Source organism: Anabrus simplex, chromosome 2 (genome assembly GCF_040414725.1).
Source record: "Anabrus simplex isolate iqAnaSimp1 chromosome 2, ASM4041472v1, whole genome shotgun sequence".
Taxonomy (NCBI): Eukaryota; Metazoa; Arthropoda; class Insecta; order Orthoptera; family Tettigoniidae; genus Anabrus; species Anabrus simplex.
In genome coordinates this window covers 734,893,413-734,910,038 of record NC_090266.1, presented here as the reverse complement: position 1 = coordinate 734,910,038, position 16,626 = coordinate 734,893,413, and the positions used below count along the sequence as shown (strand labels likewise).

Below are 16,626 nucleotides of genomic sequence, written 5' to 3'. Positions count from 1 at the left end.
AGTGAAAGAATTATTGCCGTCAAGATATACACCAAACCAATGCCCACCACAAGAGTGCAGGTCTATATGCCTACTAGTTCAGCGGATGATGAGGATATCGAAAGAATATATGAAAAGATAGAAAATTTAATACAGTATGTAAAAGGTGACGAGAATGTAATTGTGATGGGAGACTGGAATGCAGTGGTAGGTAAAGGAAGAGAAGGTAGTACAGTAGGAGAATTCGGACTGGGCAAAGGAACGAAAGAGGAAGTCGGCTGGTTGAATTCTGCACTGATCATAATTTAGTCTTTGCCAATACTTGGTTCAAACCCCACAAACGACGACTGTATACGTGGACGAGACCTGGAGACACTGGAAGATATCAAATAGACTTCATAATGATTAGGCAGAGATTCAGAAACAAGGTGTTGGATAGTAAAACTTTCCCAGGAGCAGACGTGTACTCCGACCACAACTTGTTGGTCATGAAATGCCATCTGAAGTTGAAGAAATTGAAGAAAGAAAGAAAGAATGCAAAAGGATGGGATCTAGACATGTTGAAAGAAAAGAGTGTGAGGGATTGTTTCAAGGAATATGTTGCACAAGAACTAAATGAACAAGCTGAAGGAAACACAATAGAGGAAGTGTGGATAGTCATGAAAAATGAAGTCAGTAGGGCTGATGAAGTAATGTTAGGAAGGAAGAAAAGATCAACTAAGAATCAGTGGATAACTCAGAAGATACTAGACCTGATTGATGAACGACGAAAATAAAGAATGATAGAACTGAAGAGGCCAGAAACGAATACATGCGATTAAAGAATGAAGTGGATAGAAAGTGCAAGGTAGCTAAGGAATAATGGCTGAAGGAGAAGTGCAAGGATGTCGAAGATTGTGTGGTCCTAGGAAAGATAGATGCTGCATACAGGAAAATCAAGGAAACCTTTGGAGAAAGGAAATCTAGGTGTATGAATATTAAGACTTCAGATGGAAAGCCACTTTTAGGGAAAGAAGACAAAGCAGAAAGATGACAGGAACATATACACCAGTTGTATCAAGGTAAGGATGTAGATGATTTGGTTCTGGAACAAGAAGAGGCTGTTGATGCTGATGAAATGGGAGACCCAATTTTGAGTTCAGAATTTGACAGAGCTGTGAGAGACCTAAACAAGAACAAGCCACCTGGAATTGATGACATTCCCTCTGAATTACTGACTGCCTTAGGAGAAACCGAGCTCGATAGCTGCAGTCGCTTAAGTGCGGCCAGTATCCAGTATTCGGGAGATAGTATGTTCCAACTCCACTGTCGGCAGCCCTGAAGATGGTTTTCCGTGGTTTCCCATTTTCACACCTCGCAAATGCTGGGGCTGTACCTTAATTAAGACCACGGCCGCTTCCTTCCCACTCCCAGCCCTTCCCTGTCCCACCGTCGCCATAAGACCTATCTGTGTCGATGCGACGTAAAGCAACTAGCAAAAAGGAAAGAAAAGGGAGAAACCAGCCTGGCAAGGTTTTCCATTCAGTGTGTAAGATGTATGAGACATGAGAAGTGCCATCCTATTTTCGGCAGAATGTTGGTATACCCACTCCCAAGAAAGCCGGTGCTGACAAGTGTGAAAACTACCGCACCATTAGTTTAGTATCTCATGCCTGCAAAATTTTAACACATATTATTTACAGAAGAATTGAAAGACAAATTGAAGCTGAGTTGAGCGAAGATCAGTTTGGCTTCAAGAAATGTAGGAACGCGTAAAGCAATCCTGACTTTAAGTCTGAGGATCGAATTAAGAAGGACAAGCCCACATACACGGCATTCGTAGATCTAGAAAAGGCATGCGATAATGTTGATTGGACCAAGGTATTTCAGATTCTGAAGGTGATTGGGATCAGATACTGAGAACGAAGAATTATCTACAATCTGTATAAAAATCAGTCTGCTGTGATAAAAATTGAGGGCTTTGAAGAAGAAGCAGCAGCAATCCGGAAAGGAATGAGGCAAGGCTGCAGTTTCCCCCCTACTTTTCAATGTTTACATAGAACAGGCAGTAAAGGAAATAAAAGAGGAATTCGGAAAGGGAATCACAATCAAAGGAGAGGAAATCAAAATATTGAGATTTGCCGATGATATTGTTATTTTATCTGAAACTACAGAAGATCTTGAGAAACTGCTGAATGGCATGGACGAAGTCTTGGTAAGGAGTACAAGATGAAAATAAATAACTCCAAAACAAAAGTAATGGAGTGCAGTCGAACGAAGGTGGGTGATTCAGGAATTATTAGATTAGGAAATGAAGTATTAAAGTAGGTGGATGGATATTGTTACTTGGGTAGTAAAATAACTAACGATGGCAGAAGTATGGAGGACATAAAATGCAGACTAGCACAAGCGAGGAAGAGCTTTCTTAAGAAATTAAATTTGCTTACTTCAAACATTGATATAGGAATTAGAAGGATGTTTCTGAAGACTGTCATCTGGAGCGTGGCAGTGTATGGAAGTGAAACATGGACGATAACTAGTTCAGAAAGAAAGAGAATAGAAGCTTTTGAAATGTGGTGTTACAGAAGAATGCTGAAGGTGAGATGGATAGATCGAATCAGGAATGAAGTGATACTGAATCGAGTTGTTGAGAGGAGATCGGTTTGGCTAAATTTGACGAGAAAGAGATAGAATGATAGGACACATCTTAAGACGTGTTCAGTTGGTTTTTGAAGGGAGTTTATTCGATAAGAACGGTAGGGTTAGTCCAAGGTATGAATATGACAAGCAGATTAGAGCAGATGTCGGATGCAATAGTTACATAGAAATGAAAAGGTGCACAGAATTGGGTGGCATGTAGAGCTGCATCAAACCCGTCTATGGACTGATGACTCAGATAACAACAACAACAACAACAAATCACTGTTGTCGCCATTTTACGGCTCCTTGGCTGAATGATAAGCGTACTGGTCTTTGGTTCAGAGGGCCATGGTTTCGATTCCCAACCAGGCTGAGGATTTTAACTGCATATAGTTCGGGTCTGGGTGTTTGGAATCGCCTTCACCTACATTCAGCACAGCACACCATACTACCAACCACTAAAGCACACGCAATAGTGAATATATCCCTCCACATAGGGCTGGCGTCAGGAAGGACATCCGGCTGTGATACAACTGGGCGAAATCCATATCGTTTGCCGATTCTTCGGTGCGAATCATACGACTTGATCTGTACAATAATTAATTTCCACTGATTTCCTGCTTACCATTTAACAACAAATTGCAAATACATACTGTATAAGAATTATTAAATTCCCGAATAATTCACAGTTTACAAGAAGCAAGACGTATCCAGTGAAAGCGGGACAGATGTAGAGAGTCTAGACATAGCAGTGTAGGCTACTAAAATGGTAATTATTTTATTCTAAATTTGAGTAGCTAAATTTATCCTGACGTCTGAGATCTGTCATCTTAAATAACTCGAGATACTGATAAGAGCCGTAAATAAACAAAATCGTCCTTGTTACGATAATAAGTCACTGAACTAACTAATTCTATTTTCGCTCCATCCCAGTTCTCCGAGCATTGTACTTGTCCTTAAATGATATGGCTTTGACGCTCGACTTTGGGTGATAGGAGGGTGAGGCAATATCTACCTGCTTTTTAATTTTTTTGTTTACAATTTGCTGTACGTCGCACAGATAGGTTGTATGGTGACGATGGGATAGGAAAGAGCTAAGAGTGTAAAGGAAGCGATCGTGGCCTTGATTAGGTACAGCCTCAGCAATATCCGACTTAAATACAGTTATATGTTGTGACGATTGATCTGTACTTCTTGCTGTCAGAGTTCGGTTTTGATCATAAGCTCACATTATCTCCACATGTACTGTACATGCTACAGGCGCCGACTTAGAGCTGCAAGACACTGTCTGGCACCCCCACCCCTCAAGTAAGAAAGTCAGGGGCATCCCCTCGCCCCTCCTCCCAGCGATTGTATTGAAGCGATCTAGCTCCGCAATAAATTCCACGACGGATTTCTGATGCTTAAAAGTTCATGTTTGTTTACATACACCGAACGAGTTTGGAAGTGGTTACCACACTGCAAATGCAAACGGAGTTTAACTGTTAAAGTGAAGGTGACGTAAGCCACGCCCAATTATCGTCTGATCGGAATCGTATCACACGTGCAGTGCTGTCTCTCACTTCACTTTCTTCACATTCCTCAGGGCCCTTAATGATGATTATCGTTCATCCCTCATGATGCAATACCAAAATCCTTTCAGTTCAAGTAGGGTTGGGAACTATGTCCCAATTTCGGCACACTGTGCTGGTGCACAGTTATGTTCCGCTGTTCCGGAACACCGAGTGGCAATTGTTCCGAAACATTCTCAAGCGAGACCAAGACAGTGACTCTCTGTCCCGTCAGAAGCGCCTCTATGCACTGCCCTTCGCCTTACACACACAGCACGTCCGGTACACCAGCATTTTCCCGCTGACGCGGAACATGTCATGTTGCCTCACGAAGTTCTCTCTACTGCGCAGTTATATTCCCGTGTCCCGCGTGCCAGCACACTGTACCGAAACACTCCACCTCAAGCTACTAATGTTCCGGAACAACTGACTGCTCCGGTCTGCCCAACCCTAGTTCAAGTCTATAAAGTGTCACAGTCGAGTCGATCAACTGCAAATTATGAGTACTATCAATATGCTATTTCAGAAAGTGTTTTTAAGATACCGTAGCAGTAAATAGAGTACGGTACATTTAGCGAATGATTATTAATACTTCTTCTTTTTCTACCACACCTGTGGGGTCGCGGATGCGAAGTGTGTCGCACATGTGAATTTGGGCCTGTTTTATGGCCGAATGCCCTTCCTGCTTTATAATTATTTTTTGTTTACAATTTGCTGTGCGTCGCACACTTAGGAAAGGATCGTAAGTTTTCGGGGTAAAGAGAGAACAGAAAAGCGGGTTGTAAGGAGCAGCAGTTATACAACTTATTTGAACAATATTGAGAATAAATAATCACATTAAAAGATGTAAAATTATTACAATATTGAAAGGAAATTAAGTACGTCACCTTGAGTACAATCTTGCAAAGGAATTAAGTGCGTGACATTGAGCTAAAGAGCCGCGGGTACTGTGCATTGAATATTAAAAGTAAATAAGACTGATGTCTTATTGAAACTAGAAAAATTCAGCATAAGATGAAAAAACCCATGTAAACTACATTGCAGGCTGACCAGTGTCAAACCATTATTTAAGTTTCTGTGGTAGTTGGTGGTGTGGTGTATTGTCTGATTATGAAGAGGAGAGTGTTGGGACAAACACGCAGAGCCAGAAGAATTAATCAGACGCTATTAAAATCACCAACCCGTCCGGGAATCTAACTCGGGACCCTTTGAACCAATAGCCTCTACGCTGACCATTCAGCCAAAGAGTCAGACGAATGATTATTAACATTGATACTGTTTATTTAATTATTCTTAACTTGTTACGAAACCTGAATGTGTGACTGTTACCGTATTTGTACAATAATCAGCATACTGTCTTTGGAGTGACCATTTGTTGTGTTCGTTGTTGAACATTCTAGCAGTAGTGCGGTTGTTATTATATGCAGTGCAGCAGCAGCAACACTCGAAATGGACACATTATTAACTCTCGAGCGCTCGCGTGGCGCACTGAGTGCTCCATTAAGTATGTTAATGTTTTCATCGAAGTTAAGTAAATTCAGAGCCTATATTCTATGTTTTATCGTTCATTAATTAATTCTTGAAATATTTTTCAAAATATTAGTCTTTATTTTACCTCCCTAATTACATTACAATATAATATTGTTATCCCAACCTGGTAGCTATGTACAAATTCGTGAAGTTTACAATATTGTCAATCATATTTACGTCAATAATTTTGTGAAAAGCAGACAGTTCACTTGTTACATCCCTAGCTTCACCCTTTAGTCCTAGCAATATTTTGACAATATATTTTTCTTTAGTCTTAGAGGATCTACTAGAACATTGTTTCTTCCGTACACAAACTTTATCTCTTCCTATGAAACAATCACTTTTGGCTAACACAACTTCAGCAGAACTTTCATCCCTTGTCCCCGAGTCATAATTCTGTTCACTTTCTGAGTTATGCTCACTGAAAATTATTTCCTAATTTTCAATTTCAGAATTGTCTTCCTCATTTTCACAGTCATCTGCTTTGTCGAAATCAGGATCATAATTCAGTAACCAGTTCAGCTGTGGACTTGACAGACATCTTGCAGCCCTAAATAAACGGAACGATTATTGGAGACTCACGTAGAAATCAGCAAACAGCCCACAGAAAACTAATGCAAGACAATTCTAGTGAATACAGAAGTAATTTGTAAATAAAAATATACTTACATGATGACGCGCGTGGTGCTCTGAGTGACACGGTGAACTTAAAATGCAGTTTAATTCGCTTCTGTTGGAGAAATATTTATTTGACTTCTCACACAGATAGCTAAAACTGTACTGTAGGAATACCTAACAACACAGGTCAGCGGATTGTTGGTGTGACAGTGGACATCAGTTTATTTACACGTGGCGCACTCAGTGCGCCAGCGCGAGTGCTCGAGTGTTAATAAAGAAAAGTGCCGAGAATAAAGATACTCCCGCGGGGGATCAGAAGGGCGAACTGACGTTCGTGTGCATTAACATCACAAGAGTCAACTTCAAGCCAGCAAATCAATCAATCAATCTATCTATCTATCTATCTATCTATCTATCTATCTATCTATCTATCTATCTATCTATCTATCTATCTATATTTAGGGCTATTGGCCAGGTGGCAGATTCCATATCAATTATAGGCTATATCTAGTTCTTTTTTAAACTGTTTCAAAGAACTGGGAAATTATTGAACATTTCCCTTAATAATGTATTCCAGTCGCTTACACCTTTTCTTATAAATGAATATATGCCCCAATTTGTAATCTCTTGAATTCCAACTTTATCCTCATATTATGATCATTCCTATTTTTAGAAACTTCGCTCAAGCTTATTCGTCTACTAACGTCATTCCACGCTATTCTCCACTAAGAACTCGAACATTACGACATAGTTTTTTTTTTTGCTACTTGCTTTACGTTGCACCGACACAGATATGTCTTATGGCGACGATGGGATAGGAAAGGCCTAGGAAGTGGAAGGAAGCGGCCGTGGCCTTAATTAAGGTACAGCCCCGGCATTTGCCTGGTGTGAAAATGGGAAACCACGGAAAACCATCTTCAGGGCTGCCGACAGTGGGGCTCGAACCCTCTATCTCCCGATTACTGGATACTGGCCACACTTAAGCGACTGCAGCTATCGAGCTCGGTACGACATAGTTGAGCATCTCGTCTCCTTACTCCAAAGTCTTCTCAGCGCAAAGTTTGCAACATTTTCGTAAAAGTACTCCTTTGTCGGAAATCACCCAGAACAAATCATGCTGCTTTCCTTTGATCTTTTCCAGTACTCGTGTCAAGTAGTCCTGGTGTGGGTCCCATACACTGGAATCATACTCTAATTAGGGTCTTACCAGAAACTTATACGCCTTCTCATATACATCCTTGCTACAATCGCCAAATACACTCAAAACCATGTAAAGAGTTATCTAACCTTCCTCGTTAATATGATTACCCTAATGAAGATCAATCCTTATATTAACACCTAGGTACTTACAGTGTTCCCCCCGACGTACTATCACCCCATCATTACAGTAACTAAAACTTAGAGGATTTTCTTCTTGACGAAACTTGCAACTTAATATTTCATTTACCATCATACCATCATACCTGCTGTCCATCTCACAACATTGTCGCACACAATCATGCAATTCATTTACTACTCTATACAGTAATAATATCATCCGCAACCAAATAGCCTTACCTGCGACTCCAGTTCCTTACACATATCATTTATATATACATATAGAAGAAAACAAAAAGGTCCTGTAATACTGCCCTGCGGGACCCCCTCTTAATCATTACAGGATCAGATAACACCTCACCTACACTAATTCTCCGAGTTCTATTCTGTAGAATTCCTTTTTATTCTGAATTGGCTTTACGTCGCACCGACACAGATAGGTCTTACGGCCACAATGTGATAGGAAAGACCTGGGAATGGGAAGGAAGCGGCCGTGGCCTTAATTAAGGTAGAAACCTAGTATTTGCCTGGTGTGAAAATGGGAAACCACGGAAAACCATCTTCACGGCTGCCGACAGTGCGGCTTGAACCCACTATCTCCCGGATCCAAGCCCACAGCTGCGCACCTCTAACCGCACGGCCAACTCGCCCGGCGTAGACATTTAGCCACCCATTCAACCATTCTTTTATCTGGTCCAATAGCCCAGTTTCTTTTTGTCAATACTTTCCATGATCTACCGTATCAAAATGTTGGATAAGACAATAGCGATACAGTCCATTTTACTTCCTGAATTTGAAATATCTGCTATATCTTGATGGAATCTTGCAAGTTGAGCTTCACTGGATTAACCTTTCCTCAACCCGAACTGCCGTCTATCAAACCAGTTACTAATTTCTCAAACGTGTCTAAATACAATCAGAAATAATGCTTTCCCGCATATAACAAACAATACATGCCAAGCTGACTAGCCTGCAATCATCCGCTTTATGTTTGTCACCCTTCCCCTTGTACACTGGGGCTACTATAGCCACTCTCCATTCGTTTGGCATCGCTGCTTCATGCCAACAGTGATCAGATATTTCAGATATAGCGCTATATCCCAACCCATTGCCTTTAATACCCGGAAATTTTATCAATCCCCATGGCTAAATGGTTAGCGTTCTGGCATTTGGTATAGAGGGTTGCGGCTTCGATTTCCGACCGGGTCGGAGATTTTAGCCTTAATTGGTTCCATCGTCTGGTTCGGTGGCTGGAGGTGTGTATGCCGTCTTCATTATTAGTATTCATCTCAGGTAGGGTCCCATCCTCACAGACATGCAGCTCACCGTCTGCTAGAAGTAGACCTACACCTAGACATACGCCATTATTATTATTATATTTATTTATTTATTTATTTATTTATTTATTTATTTATTTATTTATTTATTTATTTATTTATTTATTTATTTATATGTTTATATGTTTATTAATTTATTATTCGCACCGGGCGAGTAGGCCGTGCGGTTAGGGGCACGCAGCTGTGAGCTTGCATCCGGGAGATAGTGGGCTCGAACCCCACTGTCGGCAGCCCTGAAGATGGTTTTCCCTGGTTTCCCATTTTTCACACCAGGCAAATGCTGGGGCTGTACCTTAATTAAGGTGACGGCCCCTTCCTTCCCGCTCCTAGGCCGTTCCTATTGAATCGGCACCATAAGATCTATTTGTGTTGGTACGACGTAACGAAAATTATATAAAAAAAGAATGAAAATATTATCCGCTAATCGGCCAGCTATGGACCACGATAAGTTTCATTATACATTCCGGCGTTTATTAAATTTTCGATTGATTCAATATGTATTCATTAGCTTGCTCTGTCGAGCACGGAATTCATCCGACCACTTTGCACAAGTTGACCTTTTCTCATTTCGGAAAGTCGCAAAAGTCACGATACTTGTTTTGAAAATGTCTCGTTTGCGCACGTCATCTGGACGTAGGCGCATTTCTTCGAGGTCTTTCTTGACTTTAACTTACCAGGTAATAGTTGTTTTTGGCTTTGAGTCGAAACTGTTAAAAAATGCGTTTTATACATCGAGAGTCGTCCATCCGTCGTAAGTGACGGCAGAAGAGAGCCCTGTGTGTGCGCATTGTGTCCGTGATCCTCTCCATTTTAGAGAAGATTTCTTGTCTGGATTGTTTTATGTATATCCCGTTTTGGTAGTTTTGGCAAAGTATGTTGTAGAAAATGTCTTTTTTTTTCCTTGCTCTAACATAGCGTGCACACATTTCTGAGAGAGGATAAAGCATTCTGACGCGTAGAGAGATACAGGCATGACGAGAGTGTTGTAATGATGAATTTTGATGTTTATAGAAAAGCACCTTTTGTTATATACCGGGTGAGTCAGCTGCGCCTGACGTTTCTGCTTTTAGGCATCCCAACGAACGTCAGTAGGGTGATGGTCGATTTTCCTTTGCCGTATACCAAGCTACAGTCGCCTTTAAAGCACTTACTGCGTCAACACTGCACGACTTTTGCAAAAACATGTATGCGACAGATATTTACACAATACATCAAACTGTCATACGGTTATGTAAAATGTTCGTGCCAATCATACGATTTCGATTGGTTATGAAATTATCGCTAAAAGCGATGGCATACTGATAGAAAACATGCGAGTGTTTGTGAAGCTGGACGTAGTTTTACACCAAGTAAGCTTTCTGATAAACTGGAGGCAACAATCACCGTAATGTAGTGGACTAACCGCAAATATGTTGACGCATGTTGCGTTGGTAGGTTCGAATACCACGAGCGATAAATATTTTTATTCACATTTTAAACTTTGAGGATAATTTTCTTTTGCTAGTTGCTTTACGTCGCACCGGGTCATATAGGTCTTATGGCGACGATGGGACAGGAAAGGGCTAGGAGTGGGAAGAAAGCGGCCATGGCCTTAATTAAGGTCCAGCCCCAGCATTTGCCTGGTGTGAAAATGGTAAACCACGCAAAACCATTTTCAGGGCTTCCGACAGTGGGGTTCGAACCTACTATCTCCTGAATGCTGGATACTGGCCGAACTCAAGCGACAGCAGCTATCGAGCTCGGTATTTGAGGATCAAATAAGAGGCCATTCGTGCCACATTCGACCAATAGCATGCATTTTGAATGTGTAGTGGTCTGACACTTGGTGTAGCCGCCGAGCAGCCCTGGTCATTTCTTCGCTATGTATTCAGCCGATGAGTATGTTGACATGCTCCTCTTCTACGGCGAAGCAAGACAGAACGCACAGGAAGCACAGCGCCTGTACCAGGAAAGATTTCCACACAGACAACAACCAAACGCAAATACGTTTAGGAGGGTGGAGCGACGTTTGCGTATAACTTCGTCACTTTCCCTAACAGGTCCTGTTAGGGAGGCACCAGTTACGTCCGTTGAAACTGCTCAGCTGGTTTTGGACACTTTTTGGGAGAACCCTCACACGAGTACCCCGGTAGTAGCACAACAGGCCAACATCAGCCAGTCGTCTGTTGTATTCCACGGACGAGATTTCGAATGTCGTGTTGACTTCTGTGCGTGGATACTGATGCAAGTGGCAAATGATCCACGTTCGTATCTCACATTTTATTTTCGGACGAGGCATGATTTCATAATAATGGCTCTGTGAATCGTCATAATATGCACTACTGGAGTGTTGAAAATTCCCACTGGGTAAGGCAGGCAGCATTTCAGGCACGATGGGGAGTAAATGTCTGGTGTGGTATACTGGGCGATCACGTAATTGGACCATATTTCTTTGAGGATCATTTGACAGGAGCCCGGTACCTACAGTTTCTTCAAGGCCAACTACCATTGCTGATAGAGGATGTGCCCCTGGGTAAGCGTGTAACCATGTGGTATCAACGTGAAGGAGCTCCCCTTCACACGTCAGCAGATGTTCGCAACAATCTGAATGTTACAGATCCCAGTTGATGGATAGGAAGGGGAGGACATGTAACCTGGCCTGCTAGATCACCCGATTTGACGCCAATGGACTTCTTCCTATGGGGCTATTTGAAGGATGTAGTGTACGCTCAGCAGCCGGAAAATCCTGAAAGCCTTCGAAACCTTATTACGGAAGCCTGTGAACCCGGAACACCTACAATGCTACAAAGCGTCCGAATGGCAGTTCAACGGCGTGCTGAAACGTGCAATATCCTGTATGTCACAACTACGCATTGCATTACAGTAAGTCACAATGCCTTCCTCTCCAATTCACTGATGTTCTCAGTACCTTGTAGTTTCGAACACTTACGGTCATCCTAGTCTCACGGTTCTTAGTTCGAAGTTTCTTTGCTGCAATATCCCTTATCTTGTACAGTCACTAACGTGAGGTTGTACTCGCTTGTGTCCCATCACAGGTGTAAATTTGGGCTAATGTGCTAGCATCGCAGAACTGCACAATACACTCCGGTGTGGTGGGATTCTCACCTTCATTTCCATCCAACAGAAATGAGCTAAGCATGCAGCAAGTCTGACCACGTGGCATACACTCTGCTAGCAGAGTCGTAATTTATCCATGAAATGCATGCAATTTCAGCGTCATTCCTGTACAACCAGTAACCATTTTCCTAGCCTCCTAATCACTTTGATGGCATTATACCGTGTTATATGGTAACATTGAATATGGAACACCGCCAGGCTGGCCAATGTCAATTTTCGAGAAAACAGCACCCTCATCTGTATTCTCATGTCTATTGAAAAATAATATGGTTCTTTAATGCCGACATCCATTACGTAGACCGAGCAAGTTGGCTGCGTGGTCCGGGCTGTGTAGCTGTTTGTTTGCATTCCGGAAATGGTAGGTTCGAACGCCACTGTTGGCAGACCTGAAGGCAGCTTTCCGTGGTTTCCCATTTTCGCAGCAAGCAATTTCCAGAACTGTACCTTAATTTATTGCCTTTGCTGGCGATACCTAGTGTTCACAGTTCATTATGTTTTCTGGTATGGGCTAGAGAAATGTTGTTGCTTTCATTGATCTGTCTCAGTCTCATCCTTGGCTTTGACAATATGAAAGTGACTGAGGTATGAGCGATGCTAGCAATGCTATTCCTTACGCAGCTAATCCCTGTTATGAATGGTGTGAAAATGTTGCGCATAGGGTCGGTTGGTGCATGCATTTCCAAATTTGCTTTACGTCGCGCCGACACAGATAGGTCTTATGGCGACGATATGATATGGCCAGCATTTAACTGGTGTGAAAGTGGGAAAACACGGAAAACCATCTTCAGTGCTGCCGACAATGGACTTCGAACCCACTATCTCCTGAATGCAAGCTCACAGCTGCATGACCCTAACCGCACGGGCAACTTGCTCGGTTGCAAGCATTTCAGTGGGCTTGGTAGACTGATATGTAATAGCAACGCCTGGCTCAGTGAGGAAAGCAACGGGAAAGTATCTCACTCCTCATTTCCCTAGTACGGCCCTTTAGTGATGCCTAGGCCATCTATGTCAGCTGTTGGTGGAGCTGTTGCGGATCCAGCCAGCCTTGGGGCTGAGGGTTGAACATACAGGATTACCCAAACGTCCGACTCGTTGGCTGAATGGTCAGCGTACTGGCCTTCGGTTCAGAGTGTCCCGGGTTCGATTCCCGGCCGGGTCGGGGATTTTAACCTTCATTGGTTAATTCCAATGACCCGGGGGCTGGGTGTTTGTGCTGTCCCCAACATCCTTGCAACTCACACACCACACTTAACACTATCCTACACCACAATAACACGCAGTTACCTACACATGGCAGATGCCGCCCACCCTCATCGGAGGGTCTGCCTTACAAGGGCTGCACCCGGCTAGAAATAGCCACACGAAATTATTATTATTACCCAAACGTCCATTAACATTTGACGAGGCAATACTTCACGGAATATTGATGGCAGAGAGGTAATAATTGACACACATGATTGGCATGACATGGGGTTTTATTGACACCAAAATAAAGTACACAAAATGACCATCAGATGGCGCTTCATACATACACGAACAATAATTAACATAACAATCGAGGTTTAGCAAAGACGATATTCTTTACAACACATGCTCACATATGTCGACCGTCATTCATCAACAATACCTCTAGTCGAGGGACAATGTTGTGAACAGCCGTGTACAGCATATCCGTAGGAATGGTGACAAATTGCCGTCGGATGTTGTCTGGTAGCATCCCTAATGGGTCCTGCGATCGCGGTAGACTTGCGAGTTCAGGTAACTCTAGGAGCCCAAGCATGACATGCCACATGACGCCCTCTCTCAGGACAGTTCCTTTTAGTGCGTACACGGCATCACTGACGTGTTGCTGTCCAGCGCCATCTGTTGGTCATCTTGTGTACTTTATTTTGGTGTCAATAAAACCCCATGTCATGTCAAGCATGTGTGGCCATTTGTACCTGACGTGTTGCTGTCCAGCGCCAGCGCTGTCTTCTGGCCTCGTTGTTGGTGTCAATAAAACCCCATGTCATGTCAAGCATGTGTGGCCATTTGTACCTAACATGTTGCTGTCCAGCGCATCTGTTGGTCATCTTGTGCACTTTATTTTGGTGTCAATAAAACCCCATGTCATGTCAAGCATGTGTGGCAATTTGTACCTAACATGTTGCTGTCCAGCGCCATCTGTTGGTCATCTTATATACTTTATTTTAGTGTCAATAAAACCCCATATCATGCCAATCGTGTGTGTCAATTATTACCTCTCTACCTCCAATATTCCGGGAAGTATCGCCTCGTCGAATGTTAACGGGATTCTGGGTCACTCTGTACATACATACCTTAATTTCGACCATGGTTACTTTCTTCCAAATCCTAGCTCCATCACCATAAGACGTGTTTGAGTTGCTATGATTTAAAACCTATAGCAAAAATTAAATTTTAAAAACTTGGTGGTTACACGGACTTCACCAGTACCTTATTGGAGATTTTTTAAGTTATTTTGGGATTGTACGCTCTCGGCGAGAGGGAGAGTGTGTGCGTGTGTGAGAGAGAGTTTTTAAATCACATTGTAAAACTATCATTAATCAAATAACATTAATGAATGTTCTCCATGATTTCAGGTGACTTAGAGCCAATATTTACCCGGTGCTGCTCTCTCGGTACAAACTGGGCTACAGAGGGACTCAGGTGTAACAAATACCCTGCCCCAGTGGCAGCTATTCCTCCTGAACAGCAAGCCATTTGTTTGTCGGCTGTGGGCGTTTGCTGTCTCAACACCCACAGGTAAACCTAGGTCTTTATCTTTAAGTGACTTTATAATGAAATCCAGTACCATTCCTGATGTCAGCTCTGCATTCAAGGCACAATTTGAAAAAGCGTCAGTATTTAGAAGATTACACTTTAAAAAGTACCGATGTATTAGACGTAGAGCTGATACAACTATTAAAGTGGATCAATTTTTTACTGTACTTTTGTGTGGATATTAGTATTTTCATATTTATTTTATAATTAAAGATCCAAACTGAATTATTATTATTATTATTTTTTTGCTAGTTGCTTAACGTCGCACCGACACATATAGGTCTTATGGCGACGATGGGACAGGGAAGGGCTAGGAGTGGAAAGGAAGCAGCCGTGGCCTTAATTAAGGTACAGCCCCAGCATTTTCCTGGTGTGAAAATGGGAAACCACGGAAAACCATTTTCGAATTATTAAAAATGTTGCCATGATTATGTTCATTTTGAAGAACATGCAGAGTGTCCAAAATTTGGCATATGCAGCTTATGCCACGTGAGTTTTCAACACAAATGGGCAAGATTTCGCCAACACTAACAGACATACCAAGAAATATGGGAATATTTCAAATCAGGCCAGTGCAACTGACGCACTCGCTTACTCACGAACAGGCACACTCCGCTACGTCTCCATTTCCCCAACTATTTGCAGTGGCTCAGCTGGCCCCTACTGCCACACTACGCCTGCTCAAGCCTCCTGAATTAAATGATCCATTCCTTACACCATCCCTACGTACAAAATAAGAGTTAAATCGGTACATTGCTCAGAATTAAAAAATAATGGTATTAATGTATCGGTCGTGTCCACAGTAAGAAAGAAATACAATTTTAAATATTCATCTCTTGTCTGCATGTACGCGCATCACGAGAGACTGGATGAATAGAATTTAATAAAAATCGGTACGCAAAATCGGGAAATAAGCGGCTACAATTTAAGCTATACACCATTTCAATCAATCAGTCAATCAATACTGATCTGCATTTAGGACAGTCGCCCAGGTGGCAGATGCCTTATCTGTTATTTTCCTAGCCTTTTCTTAAATGATTTCAACGAAATTGGATATTTATTGAATATCTCCCTTGGTAAGTTGTTCCAATCCCTAATTCAGCTTCCTATAAACGAATATTTTCCCCAATTTGTCCTCTTGAATTCCAACTTTGTCTTCACATTGTGATCTTTCCTACTTTTAAAGACACCACTCAAATGTATTCGTCTACTAATGTCATTCCACGCCATCTCTCCACTGACAGCTCGGAACATACCACTTAGACGAGCAGCTCGTATCCTTTCTTCCAAGTCTTCCCAGCCCAAACTTTGCAACATGTTTGTAACGCTACTCTTTTGTTGGAAATCACCGAGAACAAATCGAGCTGCTTATCTTCTTATCTTTGGATTTTTTCCAGTTCTTGAATCAAGTAATCCTGGTGAGGGTCCCATACAATGGAACCATACTCTAGTTGGGGTCTTACCAGAGACTTATAAGCCCTCTCCTTTACATCTTTACTACAACCCCAAAACACCCTCATAACCACGTGCAGAGATCTGCACCTTTTATTTGCAATCCCATTTATGTGATTACCCCAATGGAGATCTTTCATTATATTAACACCTAGATACTTACAGTGATCCCCATAAGGAGCTTTCACTCCGTCAAGGCAAAAATTAAAACTGAGAGGACTTTTCCTATTTGTGAAACTTACAATCTGACTTTTAACCCCGTTTATCATCGTACCATTGCTGCTGTCCTTTTTACAACGTTATCCAGGCCATTTGGTAGTTGCTCA

General features: G+C 42.1%; 1 protein-coding gene across 3 annotated transcripts in view; it reads left to right on the top strand.

Annotated features, from left to right (window-relative positions):
• Positions 1-16,626, top strand: part of LOC136864416 (fibulin-1) — a 451,544-nt gene that overhangs the window by 103,070 nt on the left and 331,848 nt on the right. For all 3 annotated transcript variants that reach the window (XM_067141388.2, XM_067141387.2, XM_067141386.2), the window contains exon 2: positions 14,668-14,830. In XM_067141388.2, the coding sequence (XP_066997489.2) occupies positions 14,668-14,830 (163 nt within the window). The remainder of the gene's footprint in view (positions 1-14,667; positions 14,831-16,626) is intronic.